The following is a 26,369-nucleotide window of genomic DNA, read 5'->3' on the forward strand; positions in this document are numbered from 1 at the left end:
ACTCCTATACATATTTAGTATTAAGATTTAATAGATATTACACCTGTTTTACACACATACAAACATGTGTGATACATATATCTGCATGCATGTAACACAACTCTTCAGACATATATTGGAACGCAAATCACAGCTGCTGGTTTATATTCTGCTGAACTATCCAAACCCTGGGATTATAACTGCATTATATCAATGTATAAAAGTTGTTGATTTTGAAGAGTAAAAATCTCTGCATATCATTTACTTTGTGTTACAGCATTTTGTGTTTCATCAGTAATAGGTTTCAAGGAGCTCTGAACACTACTTATTCATATATGATGTATGTGAGGTGTGTAAATGTAAAATATATTTGTCACTAAAAGGTAACCGCCACTGTAAAACTATTAACTTAAAATTCTGCAGAATATAAGAGCAACTGATTTCTAGTTTCAAAGTGGATCTCAGTTTTACATTTTAGGAATATATATATATATATAGTATTTATAAAACATACAAAAGACAGCATTGGAGACAATGAAGGCCATAACTCATATGCATACCAATACTGAAACTGACTATCTGAGGCTTGTGTGCAATGTTATAAGAAAAACAGATAATAAAGCAGAAGTTCTACCTTTTAGTAATGCTTGTAGAGTAAGCTTGCTTTAAGATGGAAATTGGCTGAATGTTTGTCAATAAGGAATACAAATTTCCCATTAGCCCTAGTTTAAAAACTTCCATGCCAATTAATATCTGTTTACTGAACATTCCAGGAGCATGTTTCTGTGTAATAAATATTATGTATCTCTGAATTCACCATGCCAAGAGTATTGCCCAGTGCTTAACAGAAAATGTGCATCCGTCATACTAAACATGTAACTAATAATCTTGTGAACAATACAAGAAAATCTAAGCGAGATCCTATTAGCTTAAATAGTAATAACCTGGGAAGTGAGTCATTTGGGAAACTGTAGGTAGGAACATAAATATATACCATGATACATCACTACCTGAGCATGATTTACATTGGAAAGCATTCAGTTTCATCTCCAAGAATGAGTAATGCAAACATAAATAACTCTCCTTACAAAAGATGTTCCGAGAGGATGTTGTAGAAACTCAAATACAGTACAAGCAGAATGAAATTAAACAGTTAATTAAAAATCAAAAGAGCACAGGGTTTTGTGGAGAAATTGATTCCCCCCTCCCTCCCAGTGAACTTTGTTTTAATTGGGGAAACTACATTTGAAGACAATATCTTGTAGATGTTATGCCATTAAAATACATTATGCTAAGTATTCAGGCATTCTAAATCTGCTAAAATGCTTCATACAAATAATAAAGGTGTGCAACCTGATATTTTAAATCTAGTCTTTGATGAGAGGAAGTCACTTGGAACTTTGCTTAAAATATCATTTAACAGTCTTAAATTTGGTGCTTACATTTTTCTACAATGAATCAGGGGATAAAGTACTGAATATTTACATTCTTGTGTTATAAACACTCATAGTTATTAGAATGGCTGTATCCAAAAGAAACCCAAATCATGAGCAGGAAATAATTTAAGTCTGGTGAAAATTACAAAATACTACAATGGCACTTTACGTCTTACAATATCCTCAAACAAAAAATAGTCTTTCTTTTTCTCTTCTTTCATCCTCTGCTCCCCCCCAAAACACACACACACACACACACAAATATACCAATGTAACTATAATATTGCTCCCAGTTGGAAGTATTGCAAAATCCACCTAAATTATCTCAATGACTGTAATCCTTGATGGCCCTGCTGAGATTTCTGAAATGTAGAATGGATTATCAACAGACTCTCCAAACCATGGCCTCTATAGAAAATCTAAGCATAAACACATACGTATGCATGGGCATGTATATACAAGATTAGGTGAAATCCCAGTTAAAAACTGTTCAAAATCCCAGCAAAAAATCCATTGTTCCAGTGTTAGACAAGCACCGCCTGACTTCTATGCCCCCTTCCCATTTGTTCCCCTGATTAATTCTGTTATCTCATTCCACGGGTGTCAATAACCATCTGGCAACTCACCATTTACCACTTATTAGGTGTATTTCTGGACTGTGAATGCCACAGATTAATGAACCATGAGGGGCAACGTAACCCACAAAATATAAAGTCAATTTACTTTACAGTATATTCTGTGAAGCGCTCTGAGACGTCTGAAAGATGTAATGAGGCGCTATGTCAAATGCAATTATTGTTGTTGTTATATCTTGGCTCAACCCAATTCTGTCCTTACCAGACATCCACAAACACTTTTCAGTTGGTGTCCTGAAAGAATGAACTGATTTTCTTCTCCACTGATACTGTTAATTGTTGCTCTGCCACTGACCAAACAAATGAGATTGACTGACTCCTTTAGCCAAACTTTGGACCTTTCTGTTTCTGATCTTTTAATGAGATTATTTCCCAGCTTTTGCACATTAAAAATCCAACAAGAATTTAAGAAATTAAGAAAAGTATGGAAAGTGAAGCACTTTGAAGTACATGAAACAAATGCCTTGATACTAAACTGGATCAAACTTGTGGATCAAACTGTTTGAACTTTCTAAAAATGGCAAATCAAGGAAAATATTTGCATCTGGAGTAATGTTAACATGTTCTGGCAGTGGGTGGATGGTGACCTTTATAAATAATTGAGAACCAAAATATACAGACAATGATGCTAGAATGCAGTCACAACCGTTAATGTCACTTTCAAGACAACTTCCTTTGAGCAGCTCAACTATTATGTTTAAGTGAACCAATAATTTAACAGCCAAGGAGAATTGGTATTGTTGATGGACTGATGGTCATCATTTTGGTGATATTTACAAGGTGACCGGAGTCCACTGATAATCCAAAGCAACACAAAAGGTGTTTAGTTTGCAGGTTGTGCAATGTGCAAATGCATGGTATTTGTGTAAATAGTGAATTAGAGGTGCAGTTAATTATGTAAAAAAAATCACAGAAGTAATCTTTTTCATTTGGTTGCTAATTTCATCTGAGCACCTGTAATTCCCTCTTTACACCAACTTCGTAAGAACAACCCACAAATTATACCCCACCAGTGTCGTGTGAAATCGGATCTCTGGACAAGAAATTAAATGCCCTAAAATCTAAATAGTATTTTGTAATTCTGCCGTCAACAATTACTACTGTGTTTGTACATGTAATGGATTGTGAACGAACAAGCACAAGTTCCCAAACACTGTTCCACACAATTACACACAGGAACAGAGCTAATGTGTGACCCCATTACATCAGATTCATTCTTCAACTTCTTTTCCTAAAATATATCCATTAAGTTCTTTTTCATGAGATAACTGCACAAATTAAGATAAGAAAAAAGAATGAGCATATATCACAAATACAACAAATGAGTGTTTGAACTACAGAAAAATAACCTGCACAACCTGAGGCAACAGCAGTATATAATATATACAGGACAATTAAACCCAGTAAAAGTACTACTTTGATGTAAAATTATTTCTGTCATATAACACCACTACATCCTTTGTGTTTAAAAAACAAGTTTAGCATTACAACTCATCCGCTCCAATAAGGATTTTTTTATGGGGGCGGTTGGTCGGGTGTCCGATTCACGAGGAAACCCAGTACCATGCTTAAGTGCTCATTCCACTTCCAAACCAAACTGAGAATGCCATGCATCCCACCTACACATGGAAATACCAGAGATAAATTGTTGGAGGGAATGCACACACTCTTCCTGGAGGGACTGCTCATTCTGCTTACCTAACTCCGGAAACTATTAGGTGCAGATTGGCAAGAGCTTGAGGACCCCAGAGTGTGTGTTGGGGTACTACTGGAGTCTAATCCGTTAAAATAGCATAGCTTGCACTGTCTGGCAAGCTTTCCCGCTGCTTGCTACCCATTAAGGCTTTGGGGTGCAGGGTTAACAGGACCTGAGTGGGATTGACTCCCTGCCTTCTGTGACTGGTCTGCCCTTCCAAGTCCTGCTGATGAGCCAGGCTGGGCTGTGCTGTCATCAGCAGTGCCCTGGAATACTGCAAACTCGTCTGACTCAGGAACCGGACTAGAGACCGCCACAGAGGGCTGGCCCAGTTCCAGCATTCCATTCCCAAAACATGTTACCTCGGAGCCAGTTCAGCTCCAAGGAGACACCACCCACCTCGAGAGGAGAGTCACTAGTTGATTGTTTGACATTCGACAAGCCCTCACTGGGTGGATGGTGGCTACTAGGAAACCCTGCGAGGGTCCCGGTGAGCAGCACAGATCAGCATGACAAGTGTGAGAGCATTGCTACACTCTTCCTGTCCGCAGTTCGGGCACATGTCCCATTGAGCGATGTCTCCGCCAGTTGGAGGTACGGAGTTTAAGCAGCAGCTGCTTGCTTCTGCAAGCCAATCAAGGTGGACTCCAGGCTCTGGATGTACAAACGTGTGTTCACGAACTCCCGGTAATGCCTTCCAGCAACTGTTGCCTGAAACCTCAGTGTTTCCTCATCAGCTATCTGGTGGGCATCTGCCTTCAGCGAGCTGGGAAGACCTTTACAGGTCAGTGTGTGATGTGCCAGCCACCTTGATATTCTTGAGGTCCAAGTCCACTGCCGCCTACCAGGCTTCCACAGCTCCAGCTGCTAAATCCAGATCCTCATGTGAGGGACCTTGGCGAACAGACGTGCCGTGCCCATTGTGAAGCCACCTCCGCCTCTAGGGTCCTCAGTGTAGGCCAGAGCCCTCCCTCATTGTAACCACTTCCCCCATTGGCCATAAATCCACCTCACTGCTTGATCGCAGACTTTGCAAATGGTTCGGAGGAATCCTCTCTGCTGCATCCCCAGGAACTTGGATCCATAAAAGATGAGTTTGAGCATAGGTCTTATATGTCACGAGCTGGACCTACATTGGGACCTTGCTGTCCTTGAAGAAGGACGAGTATGACTAGAGAGCCCTTTGCCCCTATCTCAGCGCAGACCTTCAGGACAGTGTCCAGGCACGACCCAGAGGTACCGATAAGAATCAACAATTGGGACTGATGTCCCTTGTATCTTCCAATCAATAAGGACACTAATTAAAAATACAAACTACAAAACTAAAAATGGAAGGGCAGAGAAACCATAAATTTTATTTAAAAAGCTGCAATTGCATAAAAAATAATGCTCTTACAGGCTGCCAGACACTAGGGATCTGGATAACGGTTTAGACTTTCATGGCTATACTTGTAATGTCAAAGAGCCCCTAGAATATGGTACAGCCTTGTAAAACTCCCTGTCATCTGGTGCTCTCTAAAGAGTATAAACATGATCTGCTATTCCCCGTTAAGTACCATAAAAACCCTATAGTTTAAACCATAATACTTCGGTTCATATCACAATTCGATAGAATCCGGTTGTTCAACACAATCCAACATGATCAAACAGTAGATAGCCAAACACACTGCACTTGGTTGGTGGGTGCTTCAAGAATCTAACAGACCACACTGACTCCTTGATTTTGTTCTCTTTCAGTCTGCTAAACTGGTCCTAATCCCAGCACAATTTTTGAATGTGTTACAGTCCGACCTGCTTATGTCGACATCAGCGGAACTGCTGGAAACTTGTCGACATAAGTGGGATGTTGACATGAATGGACTCGTTGTTTAGAGGATCCAGCTCCAGTGTGCTCAGTGTGACGTAAGCTGCCAAAGTTTATGTCGACCTCGACATACGCAGTAAATTTAATGTGTTCCTATGTGGGGAAGGGGCAGGACTGCAATCTTTTTTTTCCAACATAAGCAGGATGTCAATATAAACAGGTTTGAAATAAGTGGGTAGGACTGTACAATCTTCCAGCAAGCCCCGGCCTACAAGCTATCCCATGTATATTATTTTTAGAGATTACTCTGTACTTATTCTGTATTAGATACAAAACATAAAATGGTTTCATTAACCTTGACAAACTTACTGCCCACTCATTAAACATAAATAACTACTAAAATTCTCTCGTGAAATTCTCATAATATGCTGAAATATAATGCACGTTATATAACATATATAACCAAGAAAGTGTGCCAAACATGTAAAAGCATCACCAGCTAGCAAATATACTGTGTACTGGTAGATAGCGACATTGTGCTCTATCAAAACATGGTACTTTGAACAACCCCCAATTGCTCTCCTAACAAATACTGTATACAAATAAAACATCTGCTATAACTACAAACTGCTAAACTGATCAGAATCCCAGCACAATATGCATTGTGAGTTTTGTTAGAAACTAATGTGGACATTTGTTATTTCTGTACAGCGATTAGGTACTAGAATTCAAATGTTTTAGACACTTCAAAACAATTCTGCATGTCTTGAACTGTTCAAACCATTTTGCACAGAGAAACTATTATACTTGAGAATGAAAATGTGGAAGTAGGACTACAGAGCTGTTTCTTTTAAATCATTTAGATTTGGCATTCTGAGGCGTGCTGTTCTGTTTAAATGTAGAGAATGATCATTCTGACTGGATTTAGATGTCATCGGGTCAGAATTCATAGTTCCATCATTTCCGGTCCTGCCGCTTGGCAGCACATGCCAGATAGGTTCCATTTGACCTGGTAGTTGGAAGGTTGATCTATGTTTTCCTTGAGAATCTTGTCTGAAACTGCTGTTATGAGTCTGTCCAGGATGGATGCGGCCCTCACCGAAGGAAGATTTGGCTAGCTGGTTTGGCAACGGCTGAAAGCGCACATCTGAGGGAGTAGAGTGGTTAGATGAAATAGGAAGCTGTAGAAACTTTCGCAGAGATCTCAAGGGGTGTTTCTGTGTAAAAATTTTAAAAAAAGTTCAAAACAATGAATACGTTACAGCAAAAATCTTACTCAACAATCACATTACATTCTTCTATAGAATGTGTCAAATTACACTGATTAAGCTACACCTTTCAATAATATTTGAGGTTTGACACATTTAAAATTCCAGTGGCTTTTTACTGGTTTTGCAAAGGCGGACCGGAAATGAAAATTTGTTGAACAAAATAATTTTCCCACTAACAATTAAATCATTAACGTTTTTAGTTGAACATACAGGAATATTGCTTGAACATTTCTCTCTGTCAAGAATACTACTACTGTACATTCATATCAAAATCAATTACCAAAAGGAGGAATCCTGGGGAGCAGCTAACGTTAACATGCCTATTGGGAAGTGGAGAATTTATAAATTAGGTCTGACCAATATTGAATTTTAATATCATCAATCCCTCATCCAACTAATATTCAAGACAGAAGCAGATACCAATCAAAAAAGATAGAGGGAGTACTTTACGCTCTTAAGCCCTTCCCTAATATTATTTCTCTTTAACTTCTTGCAGTTACAATTGTTTTCCTTTTCACTCCAATGTTATTTGGTACCTCCTTTACCACTATTTTATTGGCATTCAAATAGACCTTAGATATTTGGCAACCAGGAAAGCAAAAATAAGAAGGACAATTAAAGGCATTAATGCCCCTTTAAATTTTCCTGGAACGGTCCCACTCATACTATCAATTAAAGTAAGATAGATAGCAGGGTGATGCAAATTAAAAGAGGAATTTGGCTAGGAAATTGATGAGAACAAAAGTGAAAGTATCATTTTCTATATTATGCTCTTTGTATTGTTACTGCAGAATTTACAGAAAAATGACTACAAAAAATCAGGTACAATTTGGATACCTGAGACGGAACTTCCTCCATCTTGTCTGAAGGCCAATCTCTTTCTCTGTTCTGACGGGAATTTATAGCTTTTTGTAGCGCCAAGCGATCCTGACCGTCCCCGCTAGGCATCTAAAATGAAAAGATGTATATTAGTCAGCTAATCCAAATAAAATATATATGACAGTTGGATTTTAACTCCATCATGGTCATGCAGTCTTTAATCTTTAGCCGAATGACAGTCTTGGAAGCAAAGAATAGATAAATTCCACGTAATGTAGCAGATATATGTAGCTGGCAGTCAAAAAGGAACAATATTAGTCAAACTAAAATATTATGTGGTGTCCCCAAACACTGCATCATTCTCTATGGTGCCTATCAGAGGAGGAATTTTACAATTTGTTAAGCTTAATTGTAAAACTGCAGTTTCATTTGAATTCTGGCAACATTTATGCAAATATTAAATTCTGACTTTAATTGCAAATGGCTCCTGACTCAGAGTCACACTAATATTTTGATTTGGTGTATTTGAATGTGAGGTAGTTGGGGACGGGGAAGAGGGGGAAGGGTGGAAATTGAAGTAGTATGTCCATGTTTGGAAGGGAATGTTGACTGAAATATCAACCCATTACACTGTATACTTTTCCTACTGCTTCAATTGTCTCCCCTTCTCTTGGCCCTATAGTTAGATGCGTCACTATTGTCTAATGGTACCTCACACCTGAGTGTCCATCCTTCATGTGTGCGCCTCAACAACTAGAGTCAGATTATTCAGCTGCGGAGAGCATCATAGCCAAAACTAAACCCAATCTCATCTGACATCCCAATTCACTTCCTCCCATCTAGCCCAGTGATATTAAGGTCATTTGTAACATGCTGTCTTAGCTGAGATCAACACAGACTCTGAATCAAACCTGTGACTTTCTGGTCTGTATTGCTTAATGTTAATCAGATGGTGCATTTACTGACTGGGCCATGAGGATAAACCATAGATGCAGGTTCTATTCTGGAATAGATGGCTTTGATCCAACTGAAACAATCACCTTGTGGTTGGGTCAGTTTTTACTCTCCATTCAGAGACAATTTGTGTTGCTACACTATTAGCCATAATAAATCTAAACTGTGAATAAAACCATTCAAAAGAATGTTGTCGTACACATAGCTAACATGATATGCTCACTCACAATCTTCTATAAACTGACAACAATTCCTGCCAGTGACTAATAATTATATTAAATACTCTTTCCTGCAAAAGTATTGCCTCACAAACCCCATATTACTATTGCATCAAAAAATTAAAACAGAATGGTCAAGCAATAAAAATATGCAATTGTGTGCAAAAAACAATAAAATTTTACTGCATTATTCTGGTAAGCAAATGGGAAGTGTAATGGTTTTCAAAAGTTTGAAGAATTCCAATTGAGTTACTGTTAATACTGTCTAGATGGACCAACTGACAACATTTATGTCTAGATCCACTTATGAAGGTTAACTTAAAACAAACAGCTGATTTGTATGCAATTGCAACTCGCAATATACACTGGAGATCTGTTTTCCTCTAAAAAGCACCATAGCCAGCTACCATATAATTTAGCATCTCCTGACTGCATGCAGCTGTAACCTTCTGCTGCTTTCCAAACCTAGAACCTGCTGGTATTTTCGTGCATGCTGTTAGTTCAATGAGCTGCAAGAAAGGAAAGATTCTCTTAATCCAAAACAAAACAAATCAGAAATAATCACCGTTTACGTTCCTCAATGCATTCCCACATTCCATATTATTCATGAAGCATGGGAAAACCCAAGATGGAACCCATTTGAAAGAAATGTTATACCCATTTTACACATGCTCTAGCAATCAGTTAGCTGCATTGAAATAATAGATGTTTGTTAAGCAAACAGTATTTAAAAATGAATACCATGGGAAGATTGACTACAGGTAGTTTTCTTGAGGAAGAGATATTTTTTAAATGATTCTTTGCATTAAAAAGAGGAAAGAGGGATTTTCTGATACTTGGATTTTCTCCATCGTTGTTTTCAGTCTGTAATATAAGATACAAATATACCAATTGCACAGATATTGCAACAATGTTTGTGTAGCTTCTAATTAGGCAATGTTTTGAGTTCTTCAAATGTCTATCAGCAAGTCTAACCAGGGACCCTTCCCACCAAAATATTTTGCAGGAACAGTGTTAGTTTGCCTATTTTGGTTAAATAATCTTCTGTAACTTTGTTCTGAACCATATTCAGTTTAATCAGTCAGAAATGTTGAGTGTGTGTATAAAATAAGCATGTAAACTGAATAAACTAAAGCAAGCTCCATGTCACAAGTAAAATTGGACAGCTAGCTAGCTGTCAGATCTGTAACTAAAAGCTTCTACGCTATTAAAAGAACAATCAGTTGCTTGATAGCACTTAAACTTGAATTTAGAAATACATCAATTCCATTCCTCAAAATCTCAATTCATCTTAGTTTCCTACGAAGCAAAGTTGTAGCATAAGCTACAACACTCAAACACAGAGCAGAATTCATTTAGAGTATCAGTCTGGCACAAAGGTAGCACTCTCGTCTCTGAGTCAGAAGGTTGTGGGTTTAAGTCCCATGTCAGGACTGAAATCACATGGTCTAAGCTGACACTCCCAATGCAATGCTGGGGGTGTGTTTCAGTGTCCACCTTTGGATGAGATGTTAAATCGAGGTCCTGTCTGTGTCTGCCTGTTCAGGTGGATGTTAAAGATTCCATGACACTATTCAAAAAGACACTTCAGTGATTACCTTGAAAAATTAATACAGTGAGTCATATTCATATACCCAGCATGAATAGCCTGAAATTCTTGTTATTTGCTGGATCTGCCTATGCCTAAGTCAGTAGCCCGAACAAATCTAATCACATGTTTGTATTTCCTTCATCCAGAAAGTGGAATTCTCTTTCAAATTGAGATGCTTAGGGCATACAAAAAGATTGCCTCTCCTCGAAAATCATGCCTTCTTGTAACTTTTCGATTGTTCTTTGGGTTAAAAAGTTTTTGTATTCCTTTCATTATCCAGACAGTACGATTATTTTCTTACCTGGCAGACTGCAAGGAAACATTCTGATCCTGGCTCAAAACATTTTTTAATATTATAAATTAGAAAAAAATCTATGAACACCGCTCCAAAAAGCTTTCCCTTTTGGATTAGTGATGCAACGCTTCAGTGTTACAAATGCTCTTCGAAAGAGAGACTCACCGTTTGCGATTTCTTCTTTTTCTTTTTTATTGCTCTGAAGAAACCCTTTCCTTTTTCCTTAGTTGGTTCAGGAGGATTGATGTTAAGATTTTCTGTACTTTTCCTGAAAGTAATTGAAAGACAAAACATATGACATATCAATCTTCATAATACAGAGTACATAGTTCATAAAACAATACAATTATATCCAGCGTATACTTGGGAGTATTGTGTTCAGTTTGGGATGCCTCATTCTACGAAGAATAATAAAAGCAATGGAAAGGGTCAAGTTCAATCCCCAGCTTTCCTTTCTACCACATATCTATTCCTTGACCAAGACCACTTTTTTTTCTACCTCCATCACATTGTCCGCCTCCTTCTGTACACAACCAATGCAGCCAAAACCCTCGTCCACGTCTTTGTCACTTCCTAGCTGGACTATTCCAATGCCCTCCTCACTGGTCTCTTCAGCTTCACCATACACAATATTCAATTAATCCAAATCTCTGCTGCCCAGATACTCACCCCCACAAAACTCCGTACACCCATCACACCAGTCCTTGCCCGGCTTCACTGGCTCCCAATTACCAAACTGATTGATTTCAAGATCCTCTCACTCATTTTCAAATCACTTCATGCCCTCACACTACCCTACCTATCCGATCTGCTTTCCCCCTACTCCACCACCCGCTGGCTCCGGCCTCCTGTTGGTTCCTCATCCCCTCCACCGTCCGTGGCCGTGCCTTCTGCCACTATGCCCCGAAACTCTGGAACTCTCTCCTCAATCCTTCCACCTTGCCCCCTCCCTCCCCACTTTAAAATTCCGCCTAAAGACCTTCCTTTTTGATAGTGTTTATGGTCATCTCCCCCTCCCTCTCTCCCTGGCTCGGCATAGGACTCCGCCACTATCAAGCGCTAGCCCGCATAAAGGGCGCTGTATAAATGCGAGTTGTTGAAGGAAAGTCAAATGAAAATGTTGAAGTCGCATAGTTTCATTAACTATTACCAGGGTAAATGGTTTCAGTTATGAAGAGAGACTTGATAAGTTTGGACTTTTTCCACACAAGAGCTGTTAAGGTTTAAGAGTGACATAATAGAGGTCTTCAAAATCATAAAATGTCATGATAAAGTAAATAGATTATTTCCATTAATGAGAGGACACAAATTTAAGAATCATAAAATAAAACAAAGGAAAAGCTAAAATTTCTTTTAGACAGTGGGGATTGGAATATGGCATTGACTATCACAAACCAAGTTGAAGCAGAGTCCATAAATACTTTAAAAAATGAATCAGGTAAAAGATTGAAAAAGAGAAATATTAAAAGGTATGGTAGCAAACGAGAGTGGAATTATAATAGGTAGCTCATGTGGACAGAAACAGCAACACAGATGTGACAGACCAAATGGTCTGTTTCTATTCTGTAACATTCTGTGTCACAGAACAATTGTTTATTAATCTTCAGGTTAACAGCATAATATAAACTCAATAGGGTTAAGTGAGTGAACAAAATTTATTTAGAAAATACATTCCATGAATGGCTGATAACAGTTAAAAACAATCTCACCAATTACTTCTTGTAAGCCACTGGCAAGCTAAATAAGGAAACAGCACAGCGCTTTCTCTCACCAGTAGCAGCACTGACAAAGTTAGGCCCAGAGCATTCTCAGTATGTATCGGACAAAGTACTGGCCATAGACAGAACATCTGCAGAAACAGCCTTAAAAAATGTATCAAACCATATATACTCTCACCACCACTATAACCTGCATGAAACCGACCACCTGCTCCTACGACCCTATTGCTACCCCTCTTTATCTCTGAGCTCCACCTCCTTGCCCCTCTACTCACAGACATCATAAACTTCTCCCTGTCCACTTGCACTGTTCCCACCTCTTTAAAAAGGCTGTTATCACCCCAATCCTTAAAAAACCCTCCCTGGACCCATCCCTGCTCTCAAACTAGAGCCCAACTCCAACCTCCCTTTCCTCTCCAAGGTCCTGGAACGAGTCATTGCTTCTTAGCTTCGCTCCTTCCTCTCCCATCACTCCCTTCTCGAACCCCCTCCAATCGGGTTTCCGTGCCGCCCACAGCACAGAAACAGCGCTTTGGTCAAAATGACAAATGACATTTTGTCCATCTGTGACCATGACATTTTGTCCATCTCCTCATCCTTCTTGACCTCTCTGCTGTCTTCGATAATGTTGACCACTCTATCCTCCTCCACCGCCTCAGGGCTCTGTCCTTAGCCCCCTCCTCTTCAATATCTACATACTCCCTCTATATGTTTGAAAATGACATCATCTGCAAGCACGGGATCAACTTCCACATACATGTTGATGACACCCAACTCTATCTCTCTTCCTCCATCCTTGACTCCAGGACCACTGCTGTCCTGACAGAATGTCAGTCAGACATCAAGTCCTGGATGAGAGGTAACTTTCTTCAGTTGAACGTCAGCAAGACCGAGGCTCTCCTGATTGGCTCCCATCAGCGCCTCCACAACCCAGGCGCTGGCAGAATCACTATGCAAGGATGCACACTCCACCTTACTGAGCCAGTCCAGAACCTTGGCGTCTTGTTTGACCCTCAACTCTCCTTTCTACTCCACATCTGTGCCATGACCACCTCTACCTTTCCTCACCTCCACAACATTGCCCGGCTCCGCCACTGTCTCACACCTCACACTGCAGGCCGCCAAAACCCTCATACACACATTTATAACATAAATGATGCTGGTCCTCACCTTCAACATCAAGATCCTGGTCCTCACCTTCAAAGACCTCCACGGCCTTGCTCCCCCCTACCTCTGTGACCTCCTAACTCCCAACCAACCTGCCCGCTCCCTCTGCTCAGCGGCCTCCAGCCTGCACAATGTCACCCACCCCACCATTGGCGGGTGGGCCATCAGCCACTCTGCCCCCAGCTTCTCGAACTCCATCCCTAAATCCCTCCGCCTTGCCCCCTTCCTTGCCTCCTTCAAGACCCATCTCAAGACCCTCCTCTTCAACCGTGCCTTCGATCACCCACTTTGCACCCCTGCCCTCCACCCTCCCCGATCCCGACCCCCAGCTTGAGTCCGACACATTGATTGTCCAGCTCCTTGGGACGTCCTCCCAACGTGAAAGGCGCCATACAAATGTAATTTTGTTGTTGGTGTATACCTCCTGCTAATCTCATATGCACATAAACATCTACACCTTTTAACGACTAAAGTAAAATCGCAAGTAGTAATATGACAACTGTCCTCAAGATTTGTCCACATGTACATAATACTATGGAAGAGAAGCAACAATCCAACAACACTCTATACAACATGCAAGCTTAGATTTAACAATATCTTACATTATATAAATTGAATAGTAAATCTATTAATCAAGAAGCATATTGCACAAATGAGGGAAACCCACGTAATTTGCATTCAGCAATCATAATTGGAATAAATGTTCTGCTTGTGCTGTGCATTCACAGTAATGCTCAGTCATGGAGTGGGAGGATGCAGGTTCAGTTTTGCTTAGAACTCTGGTTTCTATTGTTGCTCTGCATTGGAAGCACATTGCCTTGAAAATTGACTCAATTGAAGCTCGAAATGTCAATGCATAAACAATTATCTGAAATGTCTCATTGTCTCAGCCTTAAAACCATTGTTTCACAATTTAAGATTGGATAAAATTTTGGAAATTCACCCTTAAAAAGATCTGTGAAAACTAGATTTCAAAGTAAGACTGAAGTTAAAAATTTTCAAAAATTCTGCATGATCTTAAATTTTAAGATAATAATTTTGTGACATTTTGGACTACTGCATTTCTTTATAAAAGACTGCACACACCCATACAGCAAAGATGTCAACATTGTAAAGGTCGAGTACTACTGGTGTGAACTTGTGCATGACTCTTCAAAAGATGTCATTCGGGTACAAAGAAATGAAAAAATAAAAGCGTTATCTGTTTACTTACCAAAGATCAAAAGCTGTATGTCTTTTTGAATGTTTTGACTTAGCATTACTGGCCATTGGTACATTGATTGGACCTCGCTCAAACGTTCCCTCCAATGAAGAATAGTCTGCACAAACAATATAAGCCAGGAAATAAAATGGAACATATACAGTATAATCAAATGTAAAAGGTATCTCACCAATCTATTATCTTCCAAACTTATCTGGTCATTAAGTTTTATACTTACCATCGTAATAACTCCTTACACGTCTGTCCCTGGGAACTGTTTCAGAAAACACATATTTATTTTCTTTTGTGGATAATCCATCTTCTGAATGCAAGTCATGATATCCTCCAGGCTAAAATGTAAACAGTAGAAAATTTCACTTAAAATTCATCATTTTGGAAACAATATATTAAAGCAGAAATTGATTAAGATGCTTAACAGAAAATGCAAGCATCATGAAATACCTTATAATAACCCTTGTATTATTTACAGCATCTTTAAAGTTGAAACATCTAAAAGCACTTCTCAGTTCATTCCTGCCAAATGTAGTGAATGTATATTTTTAGGTCATAGCAATTGACAATTTAGGCACAGCGAGGTCCCACAAACAGCCATGAAGTTAATGACCATTTTATCTTGAAAGTTTGTTGTCCTGGACACTTATCATTTCAGATAGTGTTACAGGATCCTTAAGATCCACTTGATGAACAGGCAGACAGGACGCTGGTTTAATTTCTCATTTGAAGGACGGTATTAGCGACACCAATTAAACTTCTAGACATTAAATAGTGTTTTATGTACTACACCTGCAACAGCAGTCAGACATTGCAAATGTGAAATTATATATGAAAGTTTTCAAATGCACAGATCAAGGCTCAGAATACAAAGTAATTAATGAAAGCTCATCAACGAGAAGCATATTCACAAGCTGTGGGTTACAGAAGAGAAAATAATTTAGGTCTGACCTCAATTTGATGCTGGTGGCTATGGAATGGCATTGCATTGTCCCGGGTAGAGTCTTTGATCAGTGGTCTGCTATGTTTGCCATCTGGAAAGGCCTGTTCAGTCTGAAACAGAAATGATCTAAAGATGAAAAAAAACATATTCCTGTGTACTGCAGGATCAGGGAGGCTGGAGGGCAGAGAGGGTAGGAGGGTGGCTGAAGGCACGGTCGATGAGGAGGGTCTTGAGGCGTGCCTTGAAGGAGGCAAGGGAGGGAGCGAGGTGAAGGAAATGTGGGATGGAGTTCCAGAAGGTGGGGGCAGGGAGGCTGAAGGCCTGACTACCGATGGTGCGGAGGGTCGGGCGGGGGCCATGGAGCAGGCCGGAGCCTGCTGAGTGGAGGGAGCGGACAGGTTGATAAGGGGTTAACAGGTCGGAGAGGTAGGAGGGGGCAAGGTCATGGAAGGCCTTGAAGGTGAGGACGAGAATTTTGAACTCGATCCTCTGAAGGATGGGGAGCCAGTGGAGCTGGGCGAGCGTGGGTGTGATGGAGTCACGGAGCTTGGTGCGGAAGAGGACACAAGTGCAGAGTTCTGGATGATCTGCAGCTTGTGGAGGGAAGAGATGGGAAGACTGACAAGCAGGGCATTTGCATAGTCAAGCAGGGAGTTGGCATAAACAAGCCCAAGATATATATTCACATGTTTAGAATAAAAGATGGAAGTTCTCATATCTAATGATCATTTCGATTCACTTCATAAATCAAATATACTTTACCAAGACATTTTAAATCCCCAAAAAATCAATGGAAAGCAGTCCTACAAATGCAGAGCTCTCTGCTACTGTATATTATGATCAGTGAAGGGTGATTCCATTGAGAAATCCGTGAACCCATATTGTATATGGAGTAGTGGGCACAATTTAAACTGCTCAAAACAGCTCGAATAATTCCAATAAACACAAAAACTAATTCAGTGCCTGAAAGTAAAAAATCTTATCATCAATAATGTTTAGACAGTATTGCTGAAAAATTAATGAGGGAATGTTTCTGATCATTACTTTTGTTACCAAGTAGAAAACCTCTTTACTTGCATCTTGGGTATGCAGAATGTAACCAAACTTTTCTACTTGTTATATTGAATTATGTCCAGCGTTTTGTGTCCCCTTATAGCTCTACTTAGAAAAGTGAATCAAAATGCTGTGCCGACTCAAAGGTTGCAGAGGAAAGTTAACACTGACCCCAGGGACATCTGCACAGTCTTCACGAGAGGAGCCAACAGAACCTCTGTTAAGAGCTGTCCGTGCATGTTGCATTTGAGGAGATAACATCTGCAGGCTATTTGTTCTGACAGGCACCTGCCCCATAACTCCAGAGCCACTCTCAGACCCTTGCTTCCGTGGTATATACAATGAACGTCTCTGGGAGCGTGGCTTAGAGGCATAAGGACTAGGATAGTTCAGGTCGTAAGGGAAAGATTCGTGTGGAGCTGATATTGAATGAGAATGGACTCCCTCAAGATGGCCAGAAGGGACCTTTAGCTCATCTTCATTTGTCGAGTGTCTTGTGATTGATCTGCGAGTTTCCAGTCCTTTACTAAGCGCTGCTGGATTTTGTGGTGACCTGTTTTCACTGGGTCCAGTTGGTGTAACATTGTTGGGGGCATTGAGCTCCAAGCAGCTAGAAGGGAAATATTTGGAGCTTGGGTCCTCCCCGTGCATTCTCATTTCACTAAGATTTCCGACTGACCGAGAGTCACTCAGTGTTCTGTAAGTTTTTGATGGTGTTAAAAGTGCTGAGTTCTTTGGCTGCTGAGTAACAGAGCCTTGTATTGGTTCTATGTAACTGTGTCGGTTTGGCTTTTCCATTGGCAAAGTTCCAGTTTTATTTGGGGGCATGTCTATGAATGAGTGCCTGTTCTTTTCAGATTTTGTATTCGCTTTTAAGTATTTTGCACCTGGGCCTTCTGCAGTCTTCTGTTCAGCCTTGAAATCAGTTTTGGATTTAGAATGTACTTCCTTGGAGGTTAGTCGTGGGCTGGGAATATGTGACAAATTATTGTTAGTTAATTCCTTGTTACCAGAGAGGTTCCGTTTGCTATGTTGATAGTCTTGATGGGGAATAAGGCTTGGACTGAGTGGAATTGAACTTCCATTAGAAAAACCATCATGGCTCTCATCTCCCCGTTTAAAACTAACACCTAGATTCTGTTGGTCTCTATTGTCTGCTCGAGTTGATGCATTTTTACTTCCGTGATTTCTGCAAAACAAAGAACATTTTCAAATGAATAAAGCAGAAATATTTTGCATCGAATTCTGACTGCATTTGTTGAGCCTTTAATGCAATTTTATATAAGTTGCATAACTACAAGTTCTAGCTTACACAATCAAAATATAATAAATATAATAAATAATAATATTTGCATTTGATATAGCGCTTTTCAGGTCATATTAATGTTAAAAACATTCTCCAGCACAAACATTCAAAATGATTTCCGGGGTCCATTCCCGCTCCAATAGATGGCAAACATTAATTTGTGTTGAGAGTATCTGGAGTTTTAAACAAAAAAGACACAGGTTCAAGGTGAATTAGAGTGAACCCCTCACCAAAATGTAATTGGTCTCCCAATTTTTCAACGAAGATAAATCAGTTAAAGCTGACTCAATAAACCTGTGGCAATAAGAAACAACACGCAACACCAGTTTAAATGTCAGCTTGTTGCCCAAACAGTAATCTGTCTTTTGGAACACATGGGACATACAAATTAATACTTGTATTTGAACTGGACCGATGCCAAGGACAACATGATTGTTACAGATTATCTGCAAATGTTGTCCCAGCAAATCTCATCAGCTTAGTCATTCATACTGTAGAAAAATACCTGTACTAATTTACTGCAATGTATAAAAAATGGAGGTAATGATGATAATGATCCTTGCATTTTTTTAAATGGGTACAAAATAACCTATTACTGGTGAAGTTGATTATATAATAATCCTTGCATTTGATATAGCACCTTATCATATCTTTGAGACATCTCGAAGCGCTTCACAGAATATACCGTAAAGTGTAGTGACTGTGTACTTTGTGGGCAAAATGCAACAACCAATTGCACATGTCCCACAAACAGAAGTGGATTGAGTAATATTATTTATTTTTGGAGGGACTATTACCCCTGAAAGCGATCCGCCAATCGACTAACAACCAGGTTCCTACTTACTGCTAGGTAAACAGAGGCATATGGAGTAAGGAAACTTGACTAAGGTTTCGCTCAGCCTGGCAATCAAATGCAGGTCCTCTCGCAAGGCGAGTTCTCTAACCACTAAACTACAGGACTCCACATGTATGTCACTAAGTAGGCCATGGAACTAGTTTTTGATACAGGAAAACAGAGCAATCCTCTTATGTTTTTCAGGACTCAGACAAGTGAAATTACTACACCAATACCTGTTTGATCCTCCGCTGCTGTCAGAATGATGAGGCTTCCTTTTACTTGACCGAGAAGGGGAAGTACCACCAGATCGGTATAACAGTCTCTGAGTCTGGAAAGCACTGTGGTTCAGAGACTGCTCTGTCAGATATCTTTCAGATGGGTCTAGTTTCAGCAAATTCTTTTTAAAAAACAGAATAAACATTATTGTCTTATCTACATATTACAAAGGCAATATACATAACAATGAAATAGAATACAAATTTACAGTTACATAGGGCCTTTCACATCAGAATGACATCTTAAGTCGCTTGCTTAACATGGGTCAGGTAGGATCATTTGATCTTCAATTAAAAAAAATTGCACATTGCTAAACAAAACCCACTTTGGAGCTTTCAAGTTTTTTTAATATTAGTTAGCTTTTAATGTTTAATATCCATTAATAAAGAACTGAATGAAACATAAAAAGAACCAGACTTAATTCGTAAATAAGTCTGAAAACGTATAAATAAATCAACACATTCAAATTATGGTTTGATACCTTCATAAGATCTAGTGTAACTCCATTAATAACCCCTAGGTATCTTCTCTCCAAAGTCTGAGGATGGTTGACAGCAGGAAACTATAAACGTGTAAAAGAGAAGGGTTAACTGATCAAATTAGCAGCAACAGTCAAAATATATCTGTGTAAGTAACTTAGTCTGTCTCATTTTTTGTAATAAAAACTAGAAAGTTCCTAAATAACTGGACAATACTAAAATATTTTATATAAAAAAACTAATAAATATTACAGATGTCCATGTAGTAAAAGATTTCATATTTCTTTCCAAAGTTGCATTGCTGCACATTTAGAGGTTTGAGTAAATGTTCTTGCTAATGACTTTCATGATATTTCAGGGTAAAGTAAAAACATTAACAAATATAAAACAGGTCTCTAAGAAGATTTTAATTATCACAGCTTTGGTTAATCATTTAATGCACCCTAATCTCAGTCCATCTGTGCCTTGTATTTGCACTGCTTACCTTCTCTACTGAAAGCACAGTAGATATTTATACTAGAGGATGGTTCCACATTACTATAGTACCTTGTCGAACTGGCCATTCTTCATGCATCAGCTGAGAAAGTTAGCGTAGGCAAGCTATTGTCCATCAGCGAATGAAAGCCAATCCAATGTCCACGCACAATTTAATTTCTCATAGGGATTTCTGGATAGCAATACCCAGTGAGACCCAGATGATATTCCCCTATCCCCCCCCCCTCCCCTCCGACTATCCCAAGCCACTGAAGCCAGTCATCATACTCTTTGTCACTCATGCTGAGATCAGCTAATTCAGAACAGACTAGAGAACAAGCCTGGAACTTCCATGGTCTATATAGCTGAATATTACACTATGAATTTAAAACAATATACCCGCAGTCCATGAAAACGTGGATTGCTATAAAAAAGCTTCATCTGCTCTGGTGGCAATGGTCCCAAGACTCTCTGGATTGTGTAAAGCTGATCTATTTCACTCTCCCCTGGAAATAGGGGCTGTCCATCACTTAGTTCACCAAGAATACAGCCCACAGACCACATGTCAACTGCTTTCCCATATGGAGCTCTGTATGGGAAGAAAAAACATGGAATGATTGATTTAAAGTTAGAAAGATTACAAAATGGCTTTTTTTTGGTTATAGGCATTTAAGAGTCAAAATACACCTCAGAAAAAATGTTCAAAAAGGAAAATTCTGAAATACATTCTACCAGTAAATATTGCAAATATTGTCCATTAAAATATTTTATGAGCTATAAAAGGTATGCCTATTTGGACTGTGACTGACATTGTAATAATAATAATCCTTACATTCGATATACCACCTTTCAAGTAAGGAAGCATCTCAAAGCTTTCACAGGATATATTGTAAAGTGTAGTGACTGTGTACCTTGAGGGTGAATTATACCAAATGAACAGTACGCAGCTTGATATATGTATATAGTATAACAGTCAGTGAAACCAACACAGTAAAGCCCAGCAAATTGAATCTTTGCAGAAAATGGGCACAGATTTCTAGTTGACAGTTCATTGTTGCATCATTACAACTATCTAACCAATGAGTTGAGTACAGAATTTTTCTTTGACATCCATTGAAACATGCAGTCCTCAATTTACAATAGGTGAGGTGAATATCCAACTGCATACCCAAATCAATTTAAACTGTGAGTCTTAACTGTCACAGTATGTTCCTATTCAATATACTGATGTATAAATTATATTTTATAGGTTGCAATTATTTAATTTTGTTTAAGTAAATCTTCAAAAACAATTCATTATGTTACAGCTTTCTCTACCAATTGAGATTGAATTGTATTAAATTGGCTGTCTACTTGCCCAAGCAATAGTTCAGGTGAACGATACCATCTAGTGGCCACATATTCTGTGTAGTTGGCATTGCTACCTTCTGACAAGTTCCTAGCAAATCCTGTAAATCCAAGAATTTATTTAAGTAACATAGTTTAATTGTGATTTCCAAATCATGAAAGTAGACATTTCCATTGCACTGAAGAAATCAAAAAATGCGTCAAAAAATATGCAAAAATATGCAAACATTCAGATTTAACATAGCATCTGTAACATAAGATGCACATGTTATTTTGTTAACTCATTCAAAACAATTTTAACAAGAAAATGTTCATGTACAACTTCCAAGGTTTCTCAAAGTCAATTTAATATTATCTACAAGTCAAAACCCTGAAATTAGAATCTTAATTTGATGATAATCCTTGCATTTGATATAGTGCACTTCACGTAAGGACATCTCTAAGCGCTTCACAGGATTTTACTATAAAGTGGAGTGCTTCTATGGGTAAATTAATTAGGTTATCCATTTGGTTCAGAAAAGTTGTTTGTACACCAATGCAAATCAGACGTCAAAATAAACATTTGAGTGTTTCCTTTGCTACACTGAGGCAAAGAAAGAGTCATGAATGAAAATTCCTCATTGAGGTTGATGAAAACAATATTGAACTCTTCAAGGACTAAGATGACAAGTGTCCACAGATAGCATGGCTGCATTATATCATATTGACTCTCTAGCAATACTGAAAAAAAACCTTTCGTAGATTTATTTCCAATAGCATCTGACAGAGGGTTACCATATCAGAGCTGTTTCTATTTAGGATATAGCATTAAAAACACCAATACTCTGAATATTAGATACATTTCTCAACAAGGGGAATGTCACAAGTGACTTACCAAAATCGCACAACTTTAACATATCTTTGTGGCTTATTAAAAGGTTTTCTGGTTTGATGTCTGTGGGAAAAAATACATATAGCAAGTCAAGTAATTTGGACTTCTAAAGAATTTTACTTACATTCAGTTCTGAAGGATAAAATCCTCCTCTCCCATAAAACAACTCAATAATAAACAATAGCTTTAATGATGACTAAGAATCATACGTTGAAGTCAAACCTGCAGGTCAGCCCTATCCCATAAAACCAAACGTTCCATTGGAAAACAGGACTAAGTGAGCAAATATAACATGTAAAACCAATTGTCTGATAAGTGAACATCGCTGTCATACACTCTAGTAATAATAATGGGAACAATTGAGTAGTGCTCTGTGAGCTGAAGAGAGAGCATGATCCATTGTTCACTCCTATGTCAATTTTGCCCTCAGTCATATTTGAGAACAGATTACTTTTATCAAACGTGCAATAACCTCTGTCTTCCCCATTTGCAACTAAGAAACAAAGAAAAGTGTCGGGAGCCAAGAATAAACCATTTGTACTTTGCAGGCAGTACTTTTGGGATTCCTGGGAGAGCTTACAAAGTTTTAATAAAAAAAAGTAGAAAATGAGGCAGATGTTATATCTGAAACAAACACCTCTTTACATTTGTTAATTTAGTCATGGTTACCTCTGTGGACAATATCATTCTTATGGCACCAATCAATTGCTTTGATTAGTTGGTAGATATAATTTTTCGCTTTCTCAGGTTGAACGCCATTTGGCATCTCTTCAAGTAATTCAAGCATGTTCTGAAAAAAGGATGAACAAGCATATTCTGAAAACTAACCATACTGTTCAACACATACAGAATGTTTCATTAAAGGCATAAGCATTATTTCAAATATATGGTTGACAAAGAAGCAAATTTAAATTCATAATAAAATAAATACAAATCAGGCACAATGCTTACTTGATTTCTACACAGGTACTGTCTAAAAGGTTCTGGATGGTGATCAGTAGCAAAATAAATGTAGTACTGGTTTATGTTTACCCTTCTCTTATTCAAAGGCACTGTGGCAACAGTAGTACCCAAATTAACCCCAATCCTAGCTGAGGTCAGCAAACTCAGCGCAGACCAGGAATCAATCAATATACATCTCCAAAGCATCATGCAATATTAAGCATTGTAATTTCTTCCATTTCATTTTATTTCCTCCCCTCATCAAGGCAGCTGGACACAATTCCATAGGTGCGGACAGCCACACATTAGACAAGTAATTATTCTTTACAGGTGAGACGGGAAACATCAGTGTACTCTACAGTGGAGTTCACTCAATCCAGTCCTCACACATGCACCTTCTAGCAGGTGTCAGTAGATAACAATCAGAAATGGCAACGTCAGGCTACTTTATTTTTCTCCCTCGTTGGGAAATTGAAAGGCCAATTGTAGAACTCCTGCGACTCATCTGCTTGACATTGTCTAATTCAATACAAACTACAGATAGAAAATGGGACCTTCTTGGTTTGAATGCTATGCATTTGCTCAATGAGCTTGCAAAGAAACTTGCCACATGAAATTTTGTCACCCATGAAATCAAGCAGGAAATCTCAGGTCCGGAAATCTGCTATTTGTATTAATACTCACCTTTTCCACATATTCAAAGACTAAATATAGTTTTCCTCTTCTTCGAAAAGCCTCTTTAAGCTCAACAATGTTTTCTTGCTTCAGAGTACGGAGCATTTTAAGCTCTCTCAATGTTGTCTCCTTAACTTCTTCATTTTCTGGGAATGAATGAAAAAATATTTGGTTACAATTTATTCTTAAAGTAACCAATTTCCGTCTAATAGACAAAATTGTAGAAAATATTATATCATCAATTACTCTGTAAATTCCATCATGTTATATTATGACTTGGTTACACTTTCATGAAGCAAGCAGAAAAGGCTGCACTTTTGCACTTTTTAAAATTTATTTCTCTCTATCTATAAAATTGCTCTTTATAGAACCACTCTTTCACTCAGCAGTCCAAGGGAAAAGGGCCTTGTGACAAGTTATCTGGAGTGGCAAGTTAGGTATATGTATAAATACAAATATATAAATAAATGCATCTGAGATACTGACAGCATGATGACTTAAGTGGCAGTGTAAAGTTAAGCCAAAGTCGAGTTTCAGGAGTTTACTGTATTTTCCCTAGATTTGCTCAAACAATTTTGCTTTAACTCTATAGCTAGACCCCAATACGTAAGACATGATGGCAGATTGCACTCCCACAGAGTAAGAGAACTAATTGATGTAATTTGTCGCTCTGCACAACAATCTTCATCAATCTTTAGGAGTGCATTAGCCTTGTTGTTGGAAATATTATAACCGTCAATCACAATGTGCTGTGCAAATGTACTCCCCCTGCCGAATGCAATGAATGCTGATGAGGAAAACTTCCATATTTTATCTATTTAATTGACTATGACTAGCACTGAAGTATGCACAAGAGAAGTGAAATAGGCACCCTCAGATTCTGCAAAGTTGACCTGCTGTGATCTGAACTGATGAAAAACTTTGACAAATCACCCAGAAACTAGGAAGGTGATGGTAAGAGAGAATCAGAAGCAAACAATATATAATCAAAATCTATGTTTAATCTTACCGTAGATTGAAATAACTTTCTGCACTCTATCAAAGAAGTATAATAACAATATGGGAGGACGTCCCAAAGCGCTTCACAGCACACACTGTAAAGTGAATTGACTGTATATTTGTGGGCGAACGTGGCAGCCAATTGCGCACAGCAATGTCCCACAAACAGTCGTAGATTGAAAATGACCAATTTATTATTGTTTTTGGTTTTGGAGGGATTATTATTAGGCGTGTGGAGTAAGGAAACTTGCCCAAGGTTTCGCCCTCTGCCTGGAATTGAACTCAGGTCTCTCGCTTGCAAAGCGAGTGCTCTAACCACTGAGCTACAGGACTCCACAAATATAAATACATAAAGGAGCAAAATCTTACCTCCTCCTCAAGATCAAGGTTATTATTCAAGTGATGGACCTTACAGAGGGGTTTGTCAATACATTGGTATGGGATAAAGGTCAAGTTACGATTCCAGGCTACTCATTAAATATAAAACTAGTTGTAGGAAATTATACAGAAAATATCCTTGTTCAAGAGAATTCTTCACTGAGAGTTACGATATGTGTATATCACAGTAACTAACATTTGCAATAATCGCAGCAGTTTACATGAACACAATCTATGGTCTGTGTGTCTGTTTCTATAATTTGTCCTTACCTTCACTGTCCTTGAACTTCTTGATGGCCACAATTTCATTTGTTTCCTGCAACAGCAAAGTAAATTCTAAGTTTCATGGAAAATTAGTTATTTCAAGGTACCAACATCTCATGTCATTGTTTCATTTCAATTTGTGGATTTGTAAGTACAAAAGATAATATCAAATATAGTTAATGTATTCAATAATGGAATCAAAATAATCATAAGACATGTAATCGCCAAACTAGATTACATAAGGAGCATTCCATGATATAATTCAAAAAGATAAGATATTCTCCCAGGATCCTCAGCACCAATTCTCTAAATAAATTGTTAATTCACTTTATAGTAATTTATAGCACCTTGCTGCATAAAAAATGTCTGCTATGTTGGCCTACAAACAATCACCACACTTAATTAATGGTGAAGCACGCTGAAATGCTTTGACATTGTAGGCAGGGATTTTTCTAAAAAATTATTTTTGTTGTTAGCTCTTTTTTTCTTTCATTTTCTGTACTTCTACTAAAGAATTGGTCATTTTGTGTGATTTCCAGTTGGTAGAAACAAACAGCAGATATTGTGCTGAGCAGCAATCGCACACATAATTCAGGATATAACTTGCCCTTCTGCTGGTAGAAAAATGGCCCTGCAAGTGTCCTCATTTTAATGACACAATCACAGGCCAACCCCACTATATCACACTTCAACATAGCACTGGTCCACGTATAGGAGTCACAGGGTAG

At 38.5% G+C, this 26,369-nt stretch overlaps 1 protein-coding gene across 1 annotated transcript in view; it reads right to left on the reverse strand.

Annotated features, from left to right (window-relative positions):
• Positions 1–5,077: 5,077 nt before the first annotated feature.
• The window catches only part of cdkl5 (cyclin-dependent kinase-like 5), a 56,402-nt gene continuing 35,110 nt past the window's right edge, over positions 5,078–26,369 (reverse strand). Inside the window, exons 4-19 of the mRNA XM_042334363.1 lie at positions 25,648–25,693; positions 24,010–24,146; positions 23,053–23,173; positions 22,387–22,446; positions 21,523–21,613; positions 20,565–20,754; positions 19,694–19,774; positions 19,170–19,333; positions 16,964–17,981; positions 15,748–15,849; positions 15,023–15,134; positions 14,797–14,902; positions 10,864–10,966; positions 9,554–9,676; positions 7,659–7,769; positions 5,078–6,767 (exon numbers count right to left, since the gene is read on the reverse strand). Of these exons, the coding sequence (XP_042190297.1) occupies positions 6,384–6,767; positions 7,659–7,769; positions 9,554–9,676; positions 10,864–10,966; positions 14,797–14,902; positions 15,023–15,134; positions 15,748–15,849; positions 16,964–17,981; positions 19,170–19,333; positions 19,694–19,774; positions 20,565–20,754; positions 21,523–21,613; positions 22,387–22,446; positions 23,053–23,173; positions 24,010–24,146; positions 25,648–25,693 (2,949 nt within the window). The 3' untranslated portion in view covers positions 5,078–6,383. The remainder of the gene's footprint in view (positions 6,768–7,658; positions 7,770–9,553; positions 9,677–10,863; positions 10,967–14,796; positions 14,903–15,022; positions 15,135–15,747; positions 15,850–16,963; positions 17,982–19,169; positions 19,334–19,693; positions 19,775–20,564; positions 20,755–21,522; positions 21,614–22,386; positions 22,447–23,052; positions 23,174–24,009; positions 24,147–25,647; positions 25,694–26,369) is intronic.

Source organism: Callorhinchus milii, unplaced genomic scaffold (genome assembly GCF_018977255.1).
Source record: "Callorhinchus milii isolate IMCB2004 unplaced genomic scaffold, IMCB_Cmil_1.0 Scaffold4, whole genome shotgun sequence".
Taxonomy (NCBI): Eukaryota; Metazoa; Chordata; class Chondrichthyes; order Chimaeriformes; family Callorhinchidae; genus Callorhinchus; species Callorhinchus milii.